The sequence below is a fragment of the Oncorhynchus tshawytscha genome, linkage group LG13 (assembly GCF_018296145.1).
Source record: "Oncorhynchus tshawytscha isolate Ot180627B linkage group LG13, Otsh_v2.0, whole genome shotgun sequence".
Taxonomy (NCBI): domain Eukaryota; kingdom Metazoa; phylum Chordata; class Actinopteri; order Salmoniformes; family Salmonidae; genus Oncorhynchus; species Oncorhynchus tshawytscha.
In genome coordinates this window covers 49533722-49553059 of record NC_056441.1, presented here as the reverse complement: position 1 = coordinate 49553059, position 19338 = coordinate 49533722, and the positions used below count along the sequence as shown (strand labels likewise).

At 42.0% G+C, this 19338-nt stretch overlaps 2 protein-coding genes across 5 annotated transcripts in view; both read left to right on the top strand.

Moving 5' to 3' along the window:
* LOC112244682 (histone-lysine N-methyltransferase 2A-like) overlaps positions 1-4857 on the top strand; it is a 53863-nt gene extending 49006 nt beyond the window's left edge. The window contains 1 exon segment of the mRNA XM_024412412.2: positions 178-4857. Coding sequence (XP_024268180.2) covers positions 178-453 — 276 coding nt within the window. The 3' untranslated portion in view covers positions 454-4857.
* A 9554-nt stretch (positions 4858-14411) lies between these two features.
* Positions 14412-18668, top strand: c1qtnf5 (C1q and TNF related 5). 4 transcript variants are annotated; one of them, XM_024412435.2, is made up of 4 exons: positions 14412-14650; positions 14926-15020; positions 15595-17321; positions 17477-18668. In XM_024412435.2, exons 3-4 carry the CDS (start codon positions 16970-16972, stop codon positions 18010-18012), a joined length of 888 nt encoding a protein of 295 aa, XP_024268203.2. In that variant the 5' UTR covers positions 14412-14650; positions 14926-15020; positions 15595-16969; the 3' UTR covers positions 18013-18668. The 4 variants fall into 4 exon arrangements, with proteins under 4 accessions (XP_024268203.2, XP_042151773.1, XP_024268206.2 ...); XM_042295839.1 differs by having other exon boundaries at positions 14415-14650; positions 17086-17321; XM_024412438.2 differs by lacking the exon at positions 14412-14650 and having other exon boundaries at positions 14671-15020; positions 17083-17321.
* The last annotated feature ends 670 nt before the right edge of the window (positions 18669-19338 follow it).

The following is a 19338-nucleotide window of genomic DNA, read 5'->3' as shown; positions in this document are numbered from 1 at the left end:
GAGAGGGACGTTCTGCATAATGAAGGTATTTTCTGTCTGAATGTTCTATAATGTTGGGCCCTGCTGAATGTGGTTTTCATGTGTCAACAGCATTAAACCACCCATCTTTTAGTCATTTGATAATGCAATCCTCAGCCAATGGCGTCTCTCTCTCTTCTCCCGTTCCTCCCTCTACAGGGCGTTGGCTGTTACATGTTCCGCATTGATGACTACGAAGTGGTGGACGCCACCGTGCACGGCAACGCCGCCCGCTTCATCAACCATTCGTGCGAGCCCAATTGCTACTCGCGAGTCATCAATGTGGACGGGCAGAAGCACATCGTCATATTCGCCACGCGTAAGATCTACCGCGGCGAGGAGCTCACCTACGACTACAAATTCCCCATCGAGGAGCCGGGCAATAAGCTTCCATGCAACTGCGGAACCAAGAAGTGCCGCAAGTTCCTCAACTAGCCCCCCCCACGCTGCTGTGTGATGGTAGTGGCGTTAGCAGTCCTTCTCCCACTCTGCCGAAGCAGTCGCCTCGACTAGCGTGGCGCCATCCATGCAATGCCAGGTCTTAGAGCGCAAAGTGATGCTTCCAGTACTGACCTCTCTTTTTGCTGTACGGCTTGTGCAGAAAGAGGCGCGTTACAGACCGGGTTAAGTTCGATACAAGCTATGTTTTTGAAAGAGAACAAATTATTATTGTGCCTCTGGTTGTTTTTGTTTACTTTTCAGACTCTGAGAAGTCAAAGGAAATGGTAACTGTAAGATTAGCAATTTTCAATGTTTTCTGTCTCTGACTGATTCAAAAAGATTTTATTTCCCTTTTTGTTCTGAATTTTAACATCACCTCACATTATTTTTCTAGAGATGATATCTCAATTCTGTGTGAGCATCGAATCCATTGATTATGTGCACACACAAAAAGAATTGCCACCTTGTAAGAGTTCCATTTTACACACCAAAGTGCAATTTGTGGAAGGGAATTTTCTCTGCATTTTAGAAATAGAACGAGGACGTATTAGAACCGATCAGAGGACGCTTTTCTCTTGGCCTCATCTGTTTATACACATCTGCCTGTCGGAATGTGCATCCCGTGCAGCCTTCGGAGTAGCCGCAATAACATAAAGCTTTGCTTGGGCTGCTTCGCTGTGTATTCAAAGACACTGTAAATAGTTCCTATGCCTGTCCAGAGCAACAAGTCACAAGATGTGTTAGGAAGAGAAACACTAGAGGGAGTCGGGGTCGAAACGAAAGAAAGAAGCCTGTAGATTATTTATTTTCTAGTTGTATGTTATTGTTAAGCGCGACTGTACTTGTACAGGGTCATTGTCAGACACGTAGGCGGGCGGCGGTCATTAGATTGTCGTGGCCGTGACTAGCAAGCTAGGCGGAGATTCTGGTGGACTGACAGTTGAGGGACTAACTTTTATTTTAATTTTATTTTTTGCTGTAGTAAATGTTATTGTTGGTTTTGTATAGGGAAAATGATAGACTGAGCCATCTATTTGTGTCGCAGGTATGCACTCGTTATGTCGTCTTATTCGGAATTTGGTGAGAACAGAGTCCGGAATTACAGCGATGAGAACCAAACGTCATCCCCCTAAATCTGATTTCCCCTTAAGCCCGTTTGAAATTATGGCCTATTTCATTTATTACTGTTGCAAAGGAATTGTGTTTTTTTTTCTTTTTTAAAAATCGGGTCATTTGAAGTCTTGTCTCTTCTGGCTCTTTTTTGTTATGGGCAGAAAAATATCATGCTTGCTTTGAGAATGTAAATAATATATATTTTTCTATACAAACGACTAAAAAGCACTCACTAGTGAATAGCACTTAATGTTATAAATAGTATTTATATTTTTAAGAAATCCTATTTATTTTATTGCCATTTTTGTAGGAAATAGAGGTTTACAAACACTAATGCTTGGTCTCTACATTTTTTATTTTTATTGACCTGCCTTTTTTCAAAGCTGTTTTTTCGTTGCAGTTAATTTCATTTTGTAGCCTGAATGTTTCTTTTTGGATTCCAAAGACTGAAGCTGTCGCTCCCCGCTGAGCCCAGTCCACCAGTAGCTCTATTTGTCAATCAAGGACATTTCCATTGACTGCATGTTAGCAGCATGGAATTATTATATGCCCTTGATGGAGTCTGTTAGTGCTCATCTTTTGGAATAGCTGTCTGATATCACCTTTTCCCAGCCTTAATTCCACGTGTCACGTGGAGGCTCCAGCCAGGCCATTCAGACCTGGGCGTTTCACCGTGCGCAATTCATTCACGCTTTTAAATTAAAAAAAAAAAAAGTCTACAAATCTCCCTTTTGGGATCAAACGCGTTCCATAATCCACAAACTGTAAGGACAACCCGGTTTAACGCCTATAGCCACATCAGTGCTCCAAGATTCCCCATGGTAGTGTTGCCTTCATATTAATACCTGTCAATGTTTTATGTTTCTAATCGACTCCCTCGTAAAGTCCAGCATTTGGTTTGTGGCATTTACATGAGACAGGCTACACGTGGAAAGCTTTTTTAGAAGCTGATGAAGTTAGGAAAGGTTGGATGAGGCTCACCGTTTACCATTGACCACAATGCAACCCCTGTTAGAGTTCATCAACATCTCTTGCTTTGCATTTGTTGTAACTGAGCACGCTTTGCTTAGAGAACTTTGTGACTTGTAAATGTAACAGTAGTAGATTGACAGAAGTAGTCCCGGTTTTGGTGAGAATGGGGACATTGGGTACAAAAAGTGGATAGGTTGATGACCGGCATATATTTCCTCGAACGAAGCTCACCAAATTGCTGCTTTGTACAACTCTGGCTCCAGTTGTCCTATAGCGAGCCACTTCAGGCCAGTGACTTTTTTTTGTTATGTTTTTGATTTGTAATCTGTTTTTTCCTCGTAGTCTGTTGACTTTATATCTTGTAAGGCCGTCGCAGAATCTCTCCAACCCTTACCCTGCCCAGGCTGTGAAGTGAAACCATAACTTTGCCAACACATTGCACTTGTGACAGGCACTGAATTAACATGGGAAATGACGTTCTACTCATTGTAAACACAATGGGTTCCTATGTTTTAAAAACCACAAGCACAGATGCTGTTTAAGCTCCCTTAGGAATTGTGGCCCCCAGGAAAGTGCACTTCTGCTCGACCTTCTCCCAAGTGTGTAAGGGACGTTCCGAGTGCAGGGACCACTCTGGAGGCCAACAGTGAACACTCCTCAACTTCCTTGCAGCCTGGGTTTTGCCAGCTAATTCAGGGATACAGTTTTGGTTCAGCTCTCGCTGTCCTCCCATCCTGGCTAGCCTTAGGGTGAGGCACAGGGTCATGCTGAATTCTGCTGCTAGGTCTTTAATGAATGTATATACAAAAACTGAATTGTGGTGATTTCTGGTATCAACCACGTTTTTGTTTTTGAGTTAAATAGAACCCACAAAAAGACTGGGGAAGATGACCTCACAGGACAGTTTGTTTGTTTCATTTCAGAGGGAAAAAGATTGAGGGATGGCTTTTTAGTTTAACGTCAAAAGGTCACACTGAATAAACTAAGACTTCAAAGATCGCTTTGGTAATCCTTTTACTAATCCCAAAGGCTCCGTCTCTGACTCCTCTACAGATCCATAGCAGTAAAGTGTGACGTTTCAGTACTTGGTGAACAACAACCCATTAGTCAAGTGTTTTTAAATGGCAGATAGATTCCGTTGTTTCTTGGACTTCATAATACCATGCCACACCAGTGGCCCTTTTCCTTCACTTGTAATTATGCTATATATACATAAAAACATATACCGAAACAGATAGTAACATGTACTTCAGTATCTATACAATATACGGAATGAACAGACAAACTTAGTTACAGTAGCAAACAGCAGGTTTGTAATGGATAATAGCAATGTTCAATGTACTCTATAATGGTTTTATGTTACAGTATCAGTTTAAAATAACTAACGTACATCATCTTTGTATATTGATGTCCAGTACCAGTTTTCCTGTGCCTGTGTATGTTCCATTGGCAGGAGCATTGCAGTTTCTTTCACTTTTTTTTGTTTTGTTTTTTGCGAAAAGAAACAGTATTTATGTGATAAGATGTATAACGTGGTTGTGAACTTCTTGAAGTCAGCCATTTTGTGTTTGATTGTTGTAGTGAATGTTTTTTTATTCTTTGTAAATTCTTAACAGGGATTTTAGACTGCTTACTTGATGGTGGTATAATTGAGTTGAGTTTGGAGACCAGGGGGAAAAAAACGAATCCCACCAAAATGTTATTTTACAGTCTTCCATGTCTCCCTTACCACCCCCCCTCTCTTTGGAAGCTTTGGTTGTACTTATGTCTTGTTTTATAGAAAGTGATAATGATGATACGTTTTTATTTATTTTGTGTGTTGGAACATCCATGAATTTACAGGTCAAGGTAGTTGCCGGGAACCTGCTTGAAAGAAGTTTGAAAAAAAAATACTTAACTGTATTTGTAATTTTATAATTGTTCCTTGTGTATAGAACTTATCAGCCTGAGAAGGGACGTGGCATCAAGGGGAGTTGGCGGTAGGACTTGGGAACGGTTAAACGGCTCTTCTTATGCCTTGAATATACCTTTTGTCTTGTTAACACTTCCTCCTGAACTCCATGAGAATAATGATGATTATGATGATACTATTTTTCCCTATTAGTTGTACATCAGTGTTCTCTCATCTGTCACAGAAATGAAGGAAAGTTGAACCACAATAGTAAACCACAAACTACTTAAGGTTGAATGTATAATTAGGAAACACAATTGTACATAACTGTAAAAAGAAAAGTTTCTAATCATGTTTATTTTCTATGCACTTTTTTTATTTAAGTGATAGTTTAAATAATAAACATGTCTCGTTTACTCTTTCTTAAGGCTCTGTCTCTGTTTCTGTACCTTGTTCTGTCAACCTAGAATATAGTCCACGTATGTGTTATTGAGAACATTCCCCGATTTAAGCGACGCAACGTAGGCTTCCAAATGTTTTTAACCTTTCATTGTTCCTACAACGGCCGACGATGTAACATGCGTTTTCCAAAACGCCGCGCAGAAAGAGCATTCGCCAAGTGTCGTTTGGAGCATGTAGATACTGATAGGATCGAAAGAAAGGCAGTGCTGCTCTCTTCAGATTTCTCCATTCAAATCTTAATGTTAACGCTGTAATTACTTCACAATCCTGATGATGGATCGGCACCTAGAGAGAGACATCACCTTATGACTACAAATATTGAGGCGGCTTATTCTAATGCTTACTCTGATGCACTAAATCGCATTCATTTGGCACATTGCGCACTTTACATATGATGAAAAATATTCAGGCAAAATATAGGCCGTCCTAATATTGACTTTCACCACCCCCTTTTGCCTTCAGAAAAGCCTCAATTTGTCAGGGCATAGATTACAAACTCAATCGTTCTACAGGGATGCTGGCCCATGTTGACGAATGCTTCCCACAGTTGTCAAGTTGGCTGGATGTCCTTTGGGTGATGGCCCATTCTTGATGCACACGGGAAACCGTTGAGCGTGAAAAACCCAGCAGCGTTGCAGTTCTTGACACAAACCGGTGCACCTACTGCCATACCGCGTTCAAAGGCACTCAAATATTGTCTTGCCCATTCACCCTCAATGGTGCACACACAATCCCTTTCTCAAGGCTTAAAAATCTATCCCCTTCATCTACACTGATTTGAAGTGGATTTTACAAGTGACAGTAAGGGATCATAGCTTTTTACCTAGATTCACCTAGTCTGTCATGGAAAGAAGTTTTTTAAAACTTTTTTTTTACCTTCGCTTGTTCAATTGCAAAGACATTGGCAACTTTGTATTTGTAGTCAACTTTGTTCTGATGTTAACGGTCACAGAGGCAGATTAGAATAGAGCTCTTTATGTTTAGCGGAAATCTTCTGTGTATAAAGTGACGCCATAGGGGGAAAAAACACATCTAACAACGCACTTTAGCTGTTTTATGAGGCAGTTGGTAAATATCGAGAGTTTCAGTGCACTTTTAGGAACTATGGTTTTGGGAAACGGCTCAGAGATTGAACAATGCTCCTACAAAGGTTCTAATGATGAATTTAGCCTTGGGATGCTTTTGAGAAACCGTGGCCAGATCTGTCACTCCTTGTTCAGTTCTCAGTTTCTATGTTTATGAACCCCATAGTACCCTATTGTAAAAAGTGTATCCCACTGATATAAAGTGTGAGGTATGAAGTTTATCTAGTTTGCAAACAACTTGATTTCCTCGGTTGACAACCTATTTTGAAGGCAGCAGGGTAACCCAAACTATAACAAAGCCTAAATTAAGTTGCCAATTCAGAATACAAATCTAGTTCATAAATACTTCCATTGAAATGCAAGTTCCAAACGTGTAGTAGCAGATAACCATCTTTGGTCAACTCAGAAGCAGTTTGTGTTATAGAAATAATAGGCAGTGTTTTGGGTTTAGTGCTCCAAGACACAACAGGTGGCACCTCAGATATAATCCTGCTAGCAGCCCTCTGATTGAGCAGATCACATTTCACTAGATATTCTTCTCCCAGACCTGGGATTCCTCAAATCAGCTACCCAGATCACCCCACGGATATTAGTGTGCCTCTACCTTTTAAAGCTTAATTCACATGCTCATTGCTTTTCCAGCCAGCTCCTCAGATGGAACGAGAGAGCTGGAGGAAAGAAATTGAGAGATAGCGTTAAGGAGAGTGGATGCAGAGATGAAGAAAGACTGAATTCTCTACGGACTGCTGGAGAAAATCCAGGCGGGAGAGAAAATCGAAATAAGAGGTGTTGGATTAGGGATATGAGAGCACAAAGGAGGAAATTAGGAGGGAAGAGGTTGAGAGGAAAGAGGAGGCAATGCAGAGAAATGTAGCAGAGAAGGACAAACAGGGTGAGGAAGGAGGAGAAGAAGCGGGAGGAGGTCGTTATGAAAGACAAGTATCTGGATAGACAAAGAGAAACTGGAGAAAAGTTGGAGTCGGACAAGGAGAAAGAGAAGCTGAAGAGGAATAAAATAGTGGAAAGGTTGACTGGAGAAGAGATGGAAGAAAATGAAAGGAGATGGTCAGAATGAAAACCGATGTGGAAGAGAAGGTGGAGGTGAAGAAAGAAGTTGGAGGGATTGAAGATGATGAGAGGCAAAAGAGAGGGAGAAAAGAGAACAAAGTGGAGATATTTGAGAAATGGAATGACGAGGTGGAGTGTGTGAAGCTGGATATGGAGGAGAAGATGTAAGTAGAGAGGGTGAGGACAAGAAAGAGAAAGACATACAGGAACTCAAGTCCTTCTGCTCACCCGATCTAGAATTCCTTAGAGAATTCTCGTCACTCACAGCTGTGTGCCTTCCCCCTCAAGCAGACAACAGGACGGCCATCAAGGAACTTCACTGGACTATATGCATACTGGAAACCATACATCCTGGGCTGCATTTATTGTAGCTGGGGATTTTAACAAAGCAAATTTGAGAACAAGTCTACCTAAATTCTTCCAGCATATTGATTGCGCTACGCGCATGCGCAACACCCTCGACCACTACTACTCTAACTTCTGTGATGCATACAAAGCCCTCCCCCGCCCTCCCTTCAGCAAATCCGACCACTGAGGCCATCTTGCTCCTTCCGTCTTATAGGCAGAATCTAAAACAGAATGTACCAGTGACGAGAACCATTCAACGCTGGTCCGAACAATTGGAAGCCACGCTTTAAGATTGTTTTGAACACGCGGACTGGAATATGTTCCGGTCAGCCTCAGAGAACAACATTGACCTATACGCCGACTCGGTGAGTGCGTTTATAAAGAAGTGCATTTGAGATGTACCTACTGTGACTATTAAAACCAGAAACTGTGGATGGATGGTGGCATTCGCGTAAAACTGAAAGCGCGATCCACCGCATTTAACCATGGAAAGAGGTCTGGGAATATGTCTGAATATAAACAGTGTAGCTATTCCCTCAACAATACAATCAAACAAGCGACTGCAAGTACAGGGACAAGGTGGATTCGCAATTCAAGGGCTCAGGCACGAGACGTATGCGGCAGGGTCTACAGGAAAACACGGACTACAAAAAGAAATCTAGCCACGTCACGAACACCGACGTCACGCTTCCAGACAAACTAAACACCTTCTTTGTCCGCTTTGAGGATAATACAGTACCACCGTCACGGCCCGCTAACATGGACTGCCCCCTCCTCCTCCTCCGTGGTTGACGTGAGAAAAACATTTAAACGTGTTAACCCTTGCAAGGCTGCTGACCCAGACGGCATCCCAAGTTGCGTCCTCAAAGCATGCACAGACCAGCTGGCTGGTGTGTTTACAGACATATCCCAGTCTGTTGTGCCTACATGCTTCAAGGTGGCTACCATTGTTCCTGTACCCAAGAAGGAAAAGATGAACTGAAATAAGTGACTACCGCCCCATAGCACTCACTTCTGTCATCATGAAGTGCTTCGAGAGACTAGTCAAGGATCATATCATCTCCACCTTACCGGCCATCCTAGACCCACTTCAGTTTGCATACCGCCCCAACAGGTCCACAGACGAAGCAATCGCCATCACACTGCACACTTCCCTATCCCATCTGGATACAAGGAATACCTATGTAATAATGCTGTTCATTGACTACAGCTCCGCATTCAACACCATAGTACCCTCCAAGCTCATCATCAAGCTGGAGGCCCTGGGTCTCGACCCTGCCCTAGGCAATTGGGTCCTGGACTTTCTGACGGGCCACCCCCAGGTGGTGAAGGTAGGAAACAACATCTCCACTTTGCTGACCCTCAACACTGGGGCCCCACAAGGGTGCGTGTTCAGTTCCCTCCTGTACTCCCTGTTCACCCATGCCTGCGTGGCCATGCATGCCTCCAACTCAATCATCAAGTTTGCAGACGACACAGCAAAAGTGGGCTTGATTACCAACAACGACGAGACAGCCTACAGGGAGGAGATGAGGGCACTCAGAGTGTGGTGTCAGGAAAACAACATCTCACTCAACATCAACAAAACAAAGGAGATGATCATGGACTTCAGAAAACAGCAGAGGGAGCACCACTCTAACCACATCGAAGGGACAGCAGTGGAGAAGGTGGAAAGTTTTAAGTTCCTCGGCGTACACATCACAGACAAACTGAAATGGTCCACTTACACAGACAGTGTGGTGAAGATGGCACAACAGCGCCTCTTCAAACTCAGGAGGCTGAAGAAATTTGGCTTGTCACCCAAAACCCTGACAAACTTTTACAGATGCAAGGCTCTCCAGAAGGTGGTGCGGTCTGCACAACGCATCACCAGGAGCAAACTACTTGCCCTCCATGACATCTACAGCACCCAATGTCACAGGAAGGACAAAAAGATCATCAACAACATCAACCACCCGAGCCACTGCCTGTTCACACCGCTACCATCCAGAAGTCCACTTTAATAATGTTTACATATCTTACATTACTCATATCACATGTACAGTTGAAGTCGGAAGTTTACATACACTAATTTTTAACCACTCCACAAATTTCTTGTTAAACTATAGTTTTTGTAAGTCGGTTAGGACATCTGCTTTGTGCATGACAAAAGTAATTTTTCCAACAATTGTTTACAGACAGAGATTTTCATTTATAATTCACTGTATCACAATTCCAGTGGGTCAGAAGTTTACATACACTAAGTTGACTGTACCTTTAAACAGCTTGGAAAATTCCAGAAAATGATGTCATGGCTTTAGAAGCTTCTGATAATTGACATCATTTGACATCAGTTGACGTCAATTGGAGGTGTACCTGTGAATGTATTTCAAGGCCTAACTTCAATCTCAATGCCTCTTTACTTGACATCATGGGAAAATCAAAAGAAATCAGCTAAGACATTAAAAAAAAGCCAAGACCTCCACAAGTCTGGTTCATCCTTACTTGGGAGCAATTTCCAAATGCCTGAAGGTACCACTACTTTGGTGCGAAAAGTGCAAATCAATCCCAGAACAACAGCAAAGGACATCGTGAAGATGCTGGAGGAAACAGGTACAAAAGTATTTTTTGGAGAAATATCCTCTGGTCTGATGAAACAAAAATAGAATAGTTTGGCCATAATGACCATTGTTATGTTTGGAGGAAAAACGGTGAAGCTTGCAAGCTGAAGAATACCATCCCAACCGTGAAGCGAGGGGGTGCTTTGCTGTAGGAGGGACTGGTGCACTTCACAAAATAGATGGCATCATGAGGCAGGAAAATTATGTGGATATATTGAAGCAACATCTCAAAAAATCAGTCAGGAAGTTAAAGCTTGGTCGCAAATGGGTCTTCCAAATGGACAATGACCCCAAGCATACTTCCAAAGTTATGACAAAATGGCTTAAGGACAACAAAGTCAAGGTATTAGAGTGGCCATCACAAAGCCCTGACCTCAATCCTATAGAACATTTGTGGGCCAAACTGAAAAAGGCCTGCAAACCTGACTCAGTTACACCTGCTCTGTCAGGAGCAATGGGCCAAAATTCACCCAACTTATTGTGGGAAGCTTGTGGAAGGCTACCCAAAACTTTTGACCAACTTCTTACGGTTGAAATACCGCTTAACGGAATCGATATGACAACAGCCAGTGAAAGTGCAGGGCGCCAAATTCAAACAACAGAAATCTCATAATAAAAATTCCTTAAACATACAAGCATTTTACACCATTTTAAAGATAAGTGTTGTTAATCCCACCACAGTGTCCGATTTCAAAAAGGCTTTACAGAGAAAGCACACCAAACGATTATGTTAGGTCAACACCTAGTCACAGAAAAACACAAAAAAAAATCCAGCCAAAGAGAGGAGTCACAAAAAAGCAGAAATAGAGAGAATTAATCACTAATCTTTGATGGTCTTCATCAGATGACACTCATAGGACTTCATGTTACACAATACATGTATGTTTTTTCAATAAAGTTCATATTTATATCCAAAAATCTCATTTTACATTGGCGCGTTATGCTCAGTAATGTTTTGCTTCCAAAACATCCGGTAATTTTGCGGAGAGCCACATCAATTTACAGAAATACTCATAATAAACATTGATAAAAGATACAAGTGTTATGCGTGGAATTATACACATACTTCTCCTTAATGCAACCGTTGTGTCAGATTCTTAAAAAACTTTACGGAAAAAGCACACCATGCAATAATCTGAGTACAGCGCTCAGACACAAAAACAAGCCATACAGATACCCTCCATGTTGTGGAGTCAACAGAAGTCAGAAATAGCATTATAAATATTAACTTACCTTTGATGATCTTCATCACAATGCACTCCAAGGAATCGCAGTTCCACAATAAATGTTTGTTTTGTTCGATAAAGTCCATAATTTATGTCCAAATACCTCCTTTCTGTTCACACGTTTAGTTCACAAATCCAAATTCATGAGGCGTTGAGTACTAGGTCCAGACGAAAAGTCAAAAGGTTCTGTTTCAGTTCGTAGAAACATGTCAAACGATGTATAGAATCAATCTTTAGGATGTTTTTATCATAAATCTTCAATAATGTTCCAACTGGAGAATTCCTTTGTCTTTAGAAATGCAATGGAACGCAGTTACCTCTCATGGGCGCACGTGTGATCAGCTCATGGCCTTCTGCCGGACCTCTAGTTGAAAGCTCTCATTCTCTCCTCCTTCACAGTAGAAGCCTCAAACAAGGTTCTAAAGACTGTTTACATCTAGTGGAAGCCTTAGGAAGTGCAATCGGACCAAATTTACACTGTATCTTGGACAGGCAAAGAGTTGAAAAACTACAAACCTCAGATTTCCCACTTCCTGGTTGGATTATTTCTCAGGTTTTTGCCTGCCATATGAGTTCTGTGATACTCACAGACATCATTCAAACCGCTTTAGAAACGTCAGAGTGTTTTCTATCCAAACCTACTAATAATATGCATATCTTAGCTTCTGGGCCTGAGTAGCAGGTAGTTTACTCTGGGCACCTTATTCATCCAAGCTACTCAATACTGCCCCCCAGACATAATAAGTTTTAATTAAACAATTTAAAGGCAATGCTACCAAATACTAATTGAGTGTATGTAAACTTCTGACCCTGGGAATGTGATGAAAGAAATAAAATACATCATTCTCTCTACTATTATCCTGACATTTCACATTCTTAAAATAAAGTGGGGATCCTAACTGACCTAAGACAGGGAACTTTTACTTGGATTAAATGTCAGGAATTGTGAAAAACTGAGTTTAAATGTATTTGGTTAAGGTGTATGTAAACTTCCGACATCAACTGTATTTTATACCATCTACAGTACAATGGAAACATTGGAGTTGTCACAAATAGCAAACTAAGATGAATCAAGCACACTTCAATGAACAATATAAATGCAACATGCAACAATGTCTAAGATTTTACTGAGTTACAGTCCCCATATGAGGAAATCAGTCAATTGAAATAAATTCATTAGGCCCTAATCTATGGATTTCACATGACAGGGTATACAGATATGCATCTGTTGGTCAGAAATCTATATTTTTTAATGGTTTTATTGTCCCCAGCACTAGGTGCACCTGTGTAATGATCATAATGTTTAATGAGCTTCTTGATATGCCACACCTGTCAAGTGGATGGATTATCTTGGCTAAAGAGATATGCTCACTAACAGGGATGTAAACACATTTGTGCTCAAAATATGAGCTTAATAATTTTTTGGTGTGTATGGACAATTTCTGGGACATTTATTTCAGCGCATGAAACTATTTTTGTTCAGTATACCTTCATTTGACATATAATATACCCAGGTGGTCCTGTGAAACAATGATAGCATAAAAAAATGCTATATATAATATAATCAGTGCAGAATTTACAACTTTGAAATGTTATAGTTCCATGACATTTGTGAATCTTTCATGCCACTCGCTTAGGGCCTCCAAAAGGCTGGGGTCAGCCCTGGTTCAGTCTGTCATGATTACTTTAATGATTACTTTTGCTGTATAAATGAAAGGAACATCTAGGGCAGGGATCATCAGCTAGATTCAGCTGCTGGAATATTTTTTACATGTTATTGAGCAGGGGACAAAATATGCTTATATTTCTAATGGTAATTGAAACCATGTATAAATCTGCTCCATCTCAGTGCAGTTATGGCTACTGAGTTCAACACGAGGCTTGTGAAGTCCTTTGTGAAATAGTTTAATTGCCTAAAGAGTGAAAAGGAAAAATCAAGGTTTCAGATTTCAAAGAGCCATTGCCAACCCCTTCTTGACCAATGTCCCATAAACAGTGCTGTAATGTAAAATACCAAACCAAAGTGTAGAAACAGGGAGGTTCCACCCTAAATGTGACCAAGCCTAAACAGTCCCACCAATGTAGTCTGTACCTGTAGCAGTCATCAGTGACATACTACTAACTTAAGGTGGTGTCTTTGTAAATGCTGTAGCAGAATTTAGGGATACATACAGTGGGGAGAACAAGTATTTGATACACTGCATATTTTGCAGGTTTGTTACTAATGGTTTTCTTTGAGACTGTGGTCCCAGCTCTCTTCAGGTCATAGACCAGGTCCTGCCGTGTAGTTCTGGGCTGATCCCTCACCTTCCTCATGATCACTGATGCCCCACGAGGTGAGATCTTGCATGGAGCCCCAGACCGAGGGTGATTGACCGTCATCTTGAACTTTCATTTTCTAATAACTGCGTCAACAGTTGTTGCCTACTCACCAAGCTGCTTGCTTATTGTCCTGTAGCCCATCCCAGCCTTGTGCAGGTCTACAATTTTAACCCCGATGTCCTTACACAACTCTCTGGTCTTGGCCATTGTGGAGAGGTTAGAGTCTGTTTGATTGAGTGTGTGGACAGTTGTCTTTTATACAGGTAACGAGTTCAAACAGGTGCAGTTAATACAGGTAATGAGTGGAGAACAGGAGGGATTCTTAAAGAAAAACTAACAGGTTTGTGAGAGCTGGAATTCTTACTGGTTGGTAGGTGATCAAATACTTATGTCATGCAATAAAATGCAAATTCATTACTTAAAAATCATACAATGTCATTTTCTGGATTTTTGTTTTAGATTCCGTCTCTCACAGTTGAAGTGTACCTATGATAAAAAGTACAGACCTCTACATGCTTTGTAAGTAGGAAAACCTGCAAAATCGGCAGTGTATCAAATACTTGTTCTCCCCACTGTACATTCTGGTGTGCATGGAGAGACAGCAATCAAAGTGAGTGATAGTTCAGTAAAATAGGTCACATCCTCTTTAAGAGTGGCTGCAAATGGTTAAGTGAGATGTGGGATGTTTATTTCACATTCCTCAATCAGCTCAAAACTGACAGGAGGAGAGGATTCCAGCCAAAGTCTCTATTGTTTCAATTTCGGGAGAAAATCGGAAGAAAGAAAAACGTTGCTTCACTCTAAGATAACATAACATAACTTCAAGTCTCTCCCTGTCTCTTAAGTCTCACAAAACTGATCAACTGTCTCGGCGTTAAGGCTAATAATTAAGAATCCTCTGATTTGAAGGCCTTACTGCTTTTTGAGGAGTTCACAATATGACGCGTAGGCTGTAACAGCAGTTAACAGCATTGCTCAAGTTTTCCAGGACTTTGACTCGGTGTATAGTGGATACATATCCCTGACCAGTGACCACAACCCCTTGATCTTCTCCCACTGTTTATGTTTGGGAAAGAAATTCCTCCAGTCTCAAATCTTTAAATCGTATGTAATCTGCCAACCTTTGTTATCCTCGCTGCACCTCCTTTTCCCCACTCCCTCGCTTTCCTGATTTCTCAACATCTCTCTTGTTCTGATCCTGATCTTATTGTTTGACTTATTGACGACTTATTTTCCTCTTTATTATTTGTGCTGGGGAGACTTCAAATATTTCCCTCCTACTCTCACTATATTTTCCTCTCTGTCTCTCACCCTCCCTCTTTCTAGTTTGCTTTCATTGCCGTTTCCTTCCCAGGCTGAGAGTTCTCCTCTTTTCCCAGGCTCTTTGGCTGAAAGCAGCAAAGATAACTTTGACTGTTTTCACTTCAGCACAAGGCAAAGACTGCTGCTCCTAAGGACTTTTGGACGTTGACTGGTAAACTTTCTCTTCAAATAATACCTGATTGAAAATTGTTGTATATGTTTGCTGTCTGCTGTGAGTAGGGGTGGCTCAACATGATCTACAATAAGAAAAATCATCTATTTTACATTGAGAATATTTTGCTGCCACGCAAACAGTCAGTAAAGGAATGGAGGAGTGTATGTTTCATAGGCAACTAATTTTGTTTTGCAAATGTGTTGATGAATTCCTATATAATTGGAATATAAATGTCTTATTGAAGTAACAAATAATGTAGCCTATTCGTCACACTGGCTATCATATTCAAATAGCATACATTTTTTCGAACCAGTGATAACACTGCTGCTATCCTTATCAGAAACGTTTTATACTGGGATTCTTTGTGATACTGCTAACATCCCCTGTATGTTATTGGATGGTTAGTTGCTCAGAAAGTTGCAACAATACATACCAATGTATTACTGTACTTTGCATATCGTACTCCCACACAAACAAAATGGGAGTTTGTGGTCATTATAGGGGATAGGGATACAGAGGTCTGCAGCGTCTCAGAATCCAGTGTTTATCCTGTCTGTCTGTTCTTCCTCAGAATGCTGACACAGCTTTTGGCTAGTTTCTCCACAGGCCAGCCCTCTCTGCTCTGCACGGGTCTTTAAATGCTGCCATAAAGAATACAGCAGCTGAGGCCGAAATATATACCACTGACTCACGAAGGTGGCAGTGAGCTGAAAATAACCTGGAAGACATTGAGGATTTCATCTTTTATCAAAGGTCTTTTCTGGCCTTAAAGTAATATTTGCTCGTAGTGAGCACACTACACGCTGGAAGTCCATATTCGACGATTGTTCTATGGTATGGCTAAAACGGATGTTTGAATATGGGCATATGCTGTGGCAGTGATTTCAAATGTTCAATGTGAGCATAATGTTGTGTGATCAAGTTGCACAGCTCTCTACCACAGGGTCCGCTCTTGCTATCGGCAAATTGATTGTGAGGTTCTCTGGAGACGTGCCCTGTCGTTCCCAGTGTCTGTATGTTCAGGCCTTGTGAGGCTTGTCCTTGTGCTGCAGTCCCATGGTAGCCAACAGTGTTAGTCTGGAGACATACTCTCTCACAGCTGGCTCCTCTCTTTCCCAGCACTGCTAAAGGAGGGGTCGGAGACACTCTTCCTCAATTCAACACGCTCAGGCTTACACACGCACGCACGCACGCACGGGACGGACAAGATGATCCTGAACTCACGCCAAAGGAAAGCAGGGATTAACACTGAGCTTTTGTTTTGAACTGTGTAAATAATGATTGCTTCCATTCTGGCACTGCTGCTCTCTTTAACATTTAATGTGAAACAGCTGTTTTAAAAACGGAGAAAACAAGTTTCCTGAAGTGCAGGTTACTGATGCCAACAGCTACAAGCAGATATAGGGTATGGTCATAATCTGATTGCTCATATAGCCTTTTAAAAAGGTGTAATGCCTGTCGGCCATAGGTGTACGCTCTCATTAAATGTACTGGGGGCCTATACTCCCAATGCTTTGTGTCCGTGGTATGAGGTGTCTTCTGTTATTTTTTTAGATGGTTACTCCCTCTCTCCAGTTGCATGCTTTCTCCCGGTCATCTGACCCCTCCTCTTAGATGTGTCCAGTTGAGTGAGAGTCCAAGACCTGCGACCAATGGGAAAGGAGTTGGACGTCTGTATTCACAATACATGAATCTGTCAATAAGAAAAGCTGATTCAATCTCTACTATATGATATGTTACACTATATTACATGTTCTTTTTCTGCTCTCATTTCATATCATCATTCTTTGAAGGATATTTGCACTCATTTCAGCACATAGTATTTATCGGTTCAAGTGTTGGTGTTATTAGATGTCCTTGTCATTTATGTACCTTTGCGGTATGGTGCTTTTCCTATCATCTGCAGAACAAATCAATGAACTCCATATCTATTTCTAAACTCACGGATGGAACACTATGTGGATCCCCTTGAAAAGTCAGTTCTAGAGAAAAGAGTATCAAGTAGAAAATGTATTTTCTATTCCTTTATGTTGACAGAGAATGTTTCTCCTCTACATAGTAGCATTGAAATGAAATCACTCCAGCTATGGCCCCTCCTCCTCCTCCCCGTTCTACTGGTCAACTTCTCCAACCAATTAGAAGACAACAAGATACCGCCCAGTCTGTGTACGGGACACCCAGGTATCCCAGGCACCCCTGGGTTGCACGGAGGTGCTGGCCAACCAGGAAGAGATGGGAGGGACGGGCGTGATTCTGCCCCTGGGGAGAAGGGAGAGAAGGGAGTCGGGGGAGAGCCAGGTACAGTCACATCAGGGCACCATACTTTCTACAACATACTGTGGACTATAATGATCCATGAGTCTTCCCTTGGTTCAATTGGTTTACTGTTGGTTCAAGTGTTATTGAATGAACAGTAGTAACAGGACTGTGTCTTTGCCCTATTCTCCCTCAAGGTGACACAGGCTTTAGGGGCCTCACTGGAGACCAGGGGAACCCTGGAGATAAAGGAGACAGGGGGCAGTCCGGGGAGTGCGCCATCGCTCCCAAATCAGCTTTCAGCGCCAAGTTGTCTGAGGGCCGCACCAAGCCCGTGGCGGCGGAAGACGCTGTGCGCTTTGACAAGGTTATACTCAACGAGCAGGGCGACTACGACATGGAAACAGGACGCTTCACCTGCAAAGTGCCCGGCGTCTACTACTTTGCGGTCCACGCCACCGTCTACCGGGCCAGCCTGCAGTTTGACCTGATGAAAAACGGTAACACGATGGCGTCGTATTTCCAGTTCTATGGGAACTGGCCCAAGCCAGCGTCTTTGTCCGGGGGCTCGCTGCTGCACCTCATCCCGGGCGACCAGGTGTGGGTGCAGATGGCATTGGGAGAGTACAGTGGTTTCTACTCCAGCTCTAAGACTGACAGCACCTTCACTGGCTTCTTGGTGTACTCAGACTGGAAAAACTCTGCTGTCTTCGCCAAGGGCGAAGGGGTATAGACATTGGGGGGGACCAAGTTTAGTATGGGGGCTGGGGGTCCTGCCTCAGAAAATATTTGAACATTTTAAACAAATTTACTGCCATTCTACATGATTCGTGGCTTCTTTAGAAGGAAACTCTGGTCTTTGCATAAACACATTATGCAATAGGCTATGGCTCATACCATACTGATGAGTTGTGATGATGAATCAGGTGAACTGTCGTGCTTTCAGCTGTGCTTCGGGTTAGCCATTTGACTGCTGCTGTGCGATGGTGAATCGTTTTAACAGACGACCTGACGGCGGCCCTACACCGTTTTTGATCTACATGTATCATTGTTTTTTTGCCTTTACAATCAAGGACAGGGGTTTAAATGAGACATGTTGGCTCCTGCGGTTGGTAGGAATTAGCAACATCAGAAGGTTATATATATCCAGTTTAGTGGTGGAGAGGTAAAGAGGATTCAAGAAGGCATCATACAGGTATGTGAGCTGTTTAGGGCTTCCAACTGTGACATCACTGACTGATGTCATGGTACTTACAGTATTTTGTGGAAGAAAAAAAAAAGAGTTGTAAAGTATTCAAACGGAAGCCCTAAAATAGGCTTTTCACAATCTTTTAACGTCTCTGTCTGTGCAGCCCTCAGTTATGTCACCAATAAAAATGTCAACTCTCATGACTGGCTTTAATACCTAATACTGTGGCCAGGTAAGTACATCTATGGCAACATAACGAACAAGGACCCACAAGAGAGTGGACATCAGGCACGATGTGCTCAACAAGGACAATATGCCTGGTTCCACGTTACATATTAATGATTATGATTCAATGACAAGCAGACAGCTTGTCTGCCAGTATAATGGTGCTGTATTACTTCTAAGATTATAATGTTTATTATCCAAGAAGACCCCCAAAAAAGTGAAAAGAGACTATCAGCATGGATTTATTTTCCACCGAGGCCCCTGTTTACTTCAGTCTAATGGTCTCACCAAACACATGGGCTCCTCTCTTACTAAAGCAGAACTCACAGTAGGTGGAACTAGTGCCACAGCCACCCCACCAGCATTGTTATTGTTTTCAAGGTGAGGAGAAGTCGCGCAGCATGATGAAAAAAATTGCGTCATATATTGTGCTCTTCTATTGTGCGTGCAATGATGTCTGAGGGGGAAAAACAGTGTGCTTTGATTTCAGTCACTTCTTTGTTTTTGTAATATTGCACATGGAGGTGGCTGTTTCACCATTGGGGATCTAAACTTCAAAGTACATTGACAGACTTGTAGCTACAGGCAGACACTCTTTACCTTGCGCTGCCAAAACCAGTGGAATGCTTCTCTAACTGTTAAATA

Coding starts and splice junctions, on each gene's coding strand:
- c1qtnf5 (XM_024412435.2), top strand. CDS start 16,970: ATGGAACACTATGTGGATCCCCTTGAAAAGTCAGTTCTAGAGAAAAGA. Junction 17,322..17,476: donor GGGAGTCGGGGGAGAGCCAG/GTACAGTCACAT, acceptor TTCTCCCTCAAG/GTGACACAGGCTTTAGGGGC.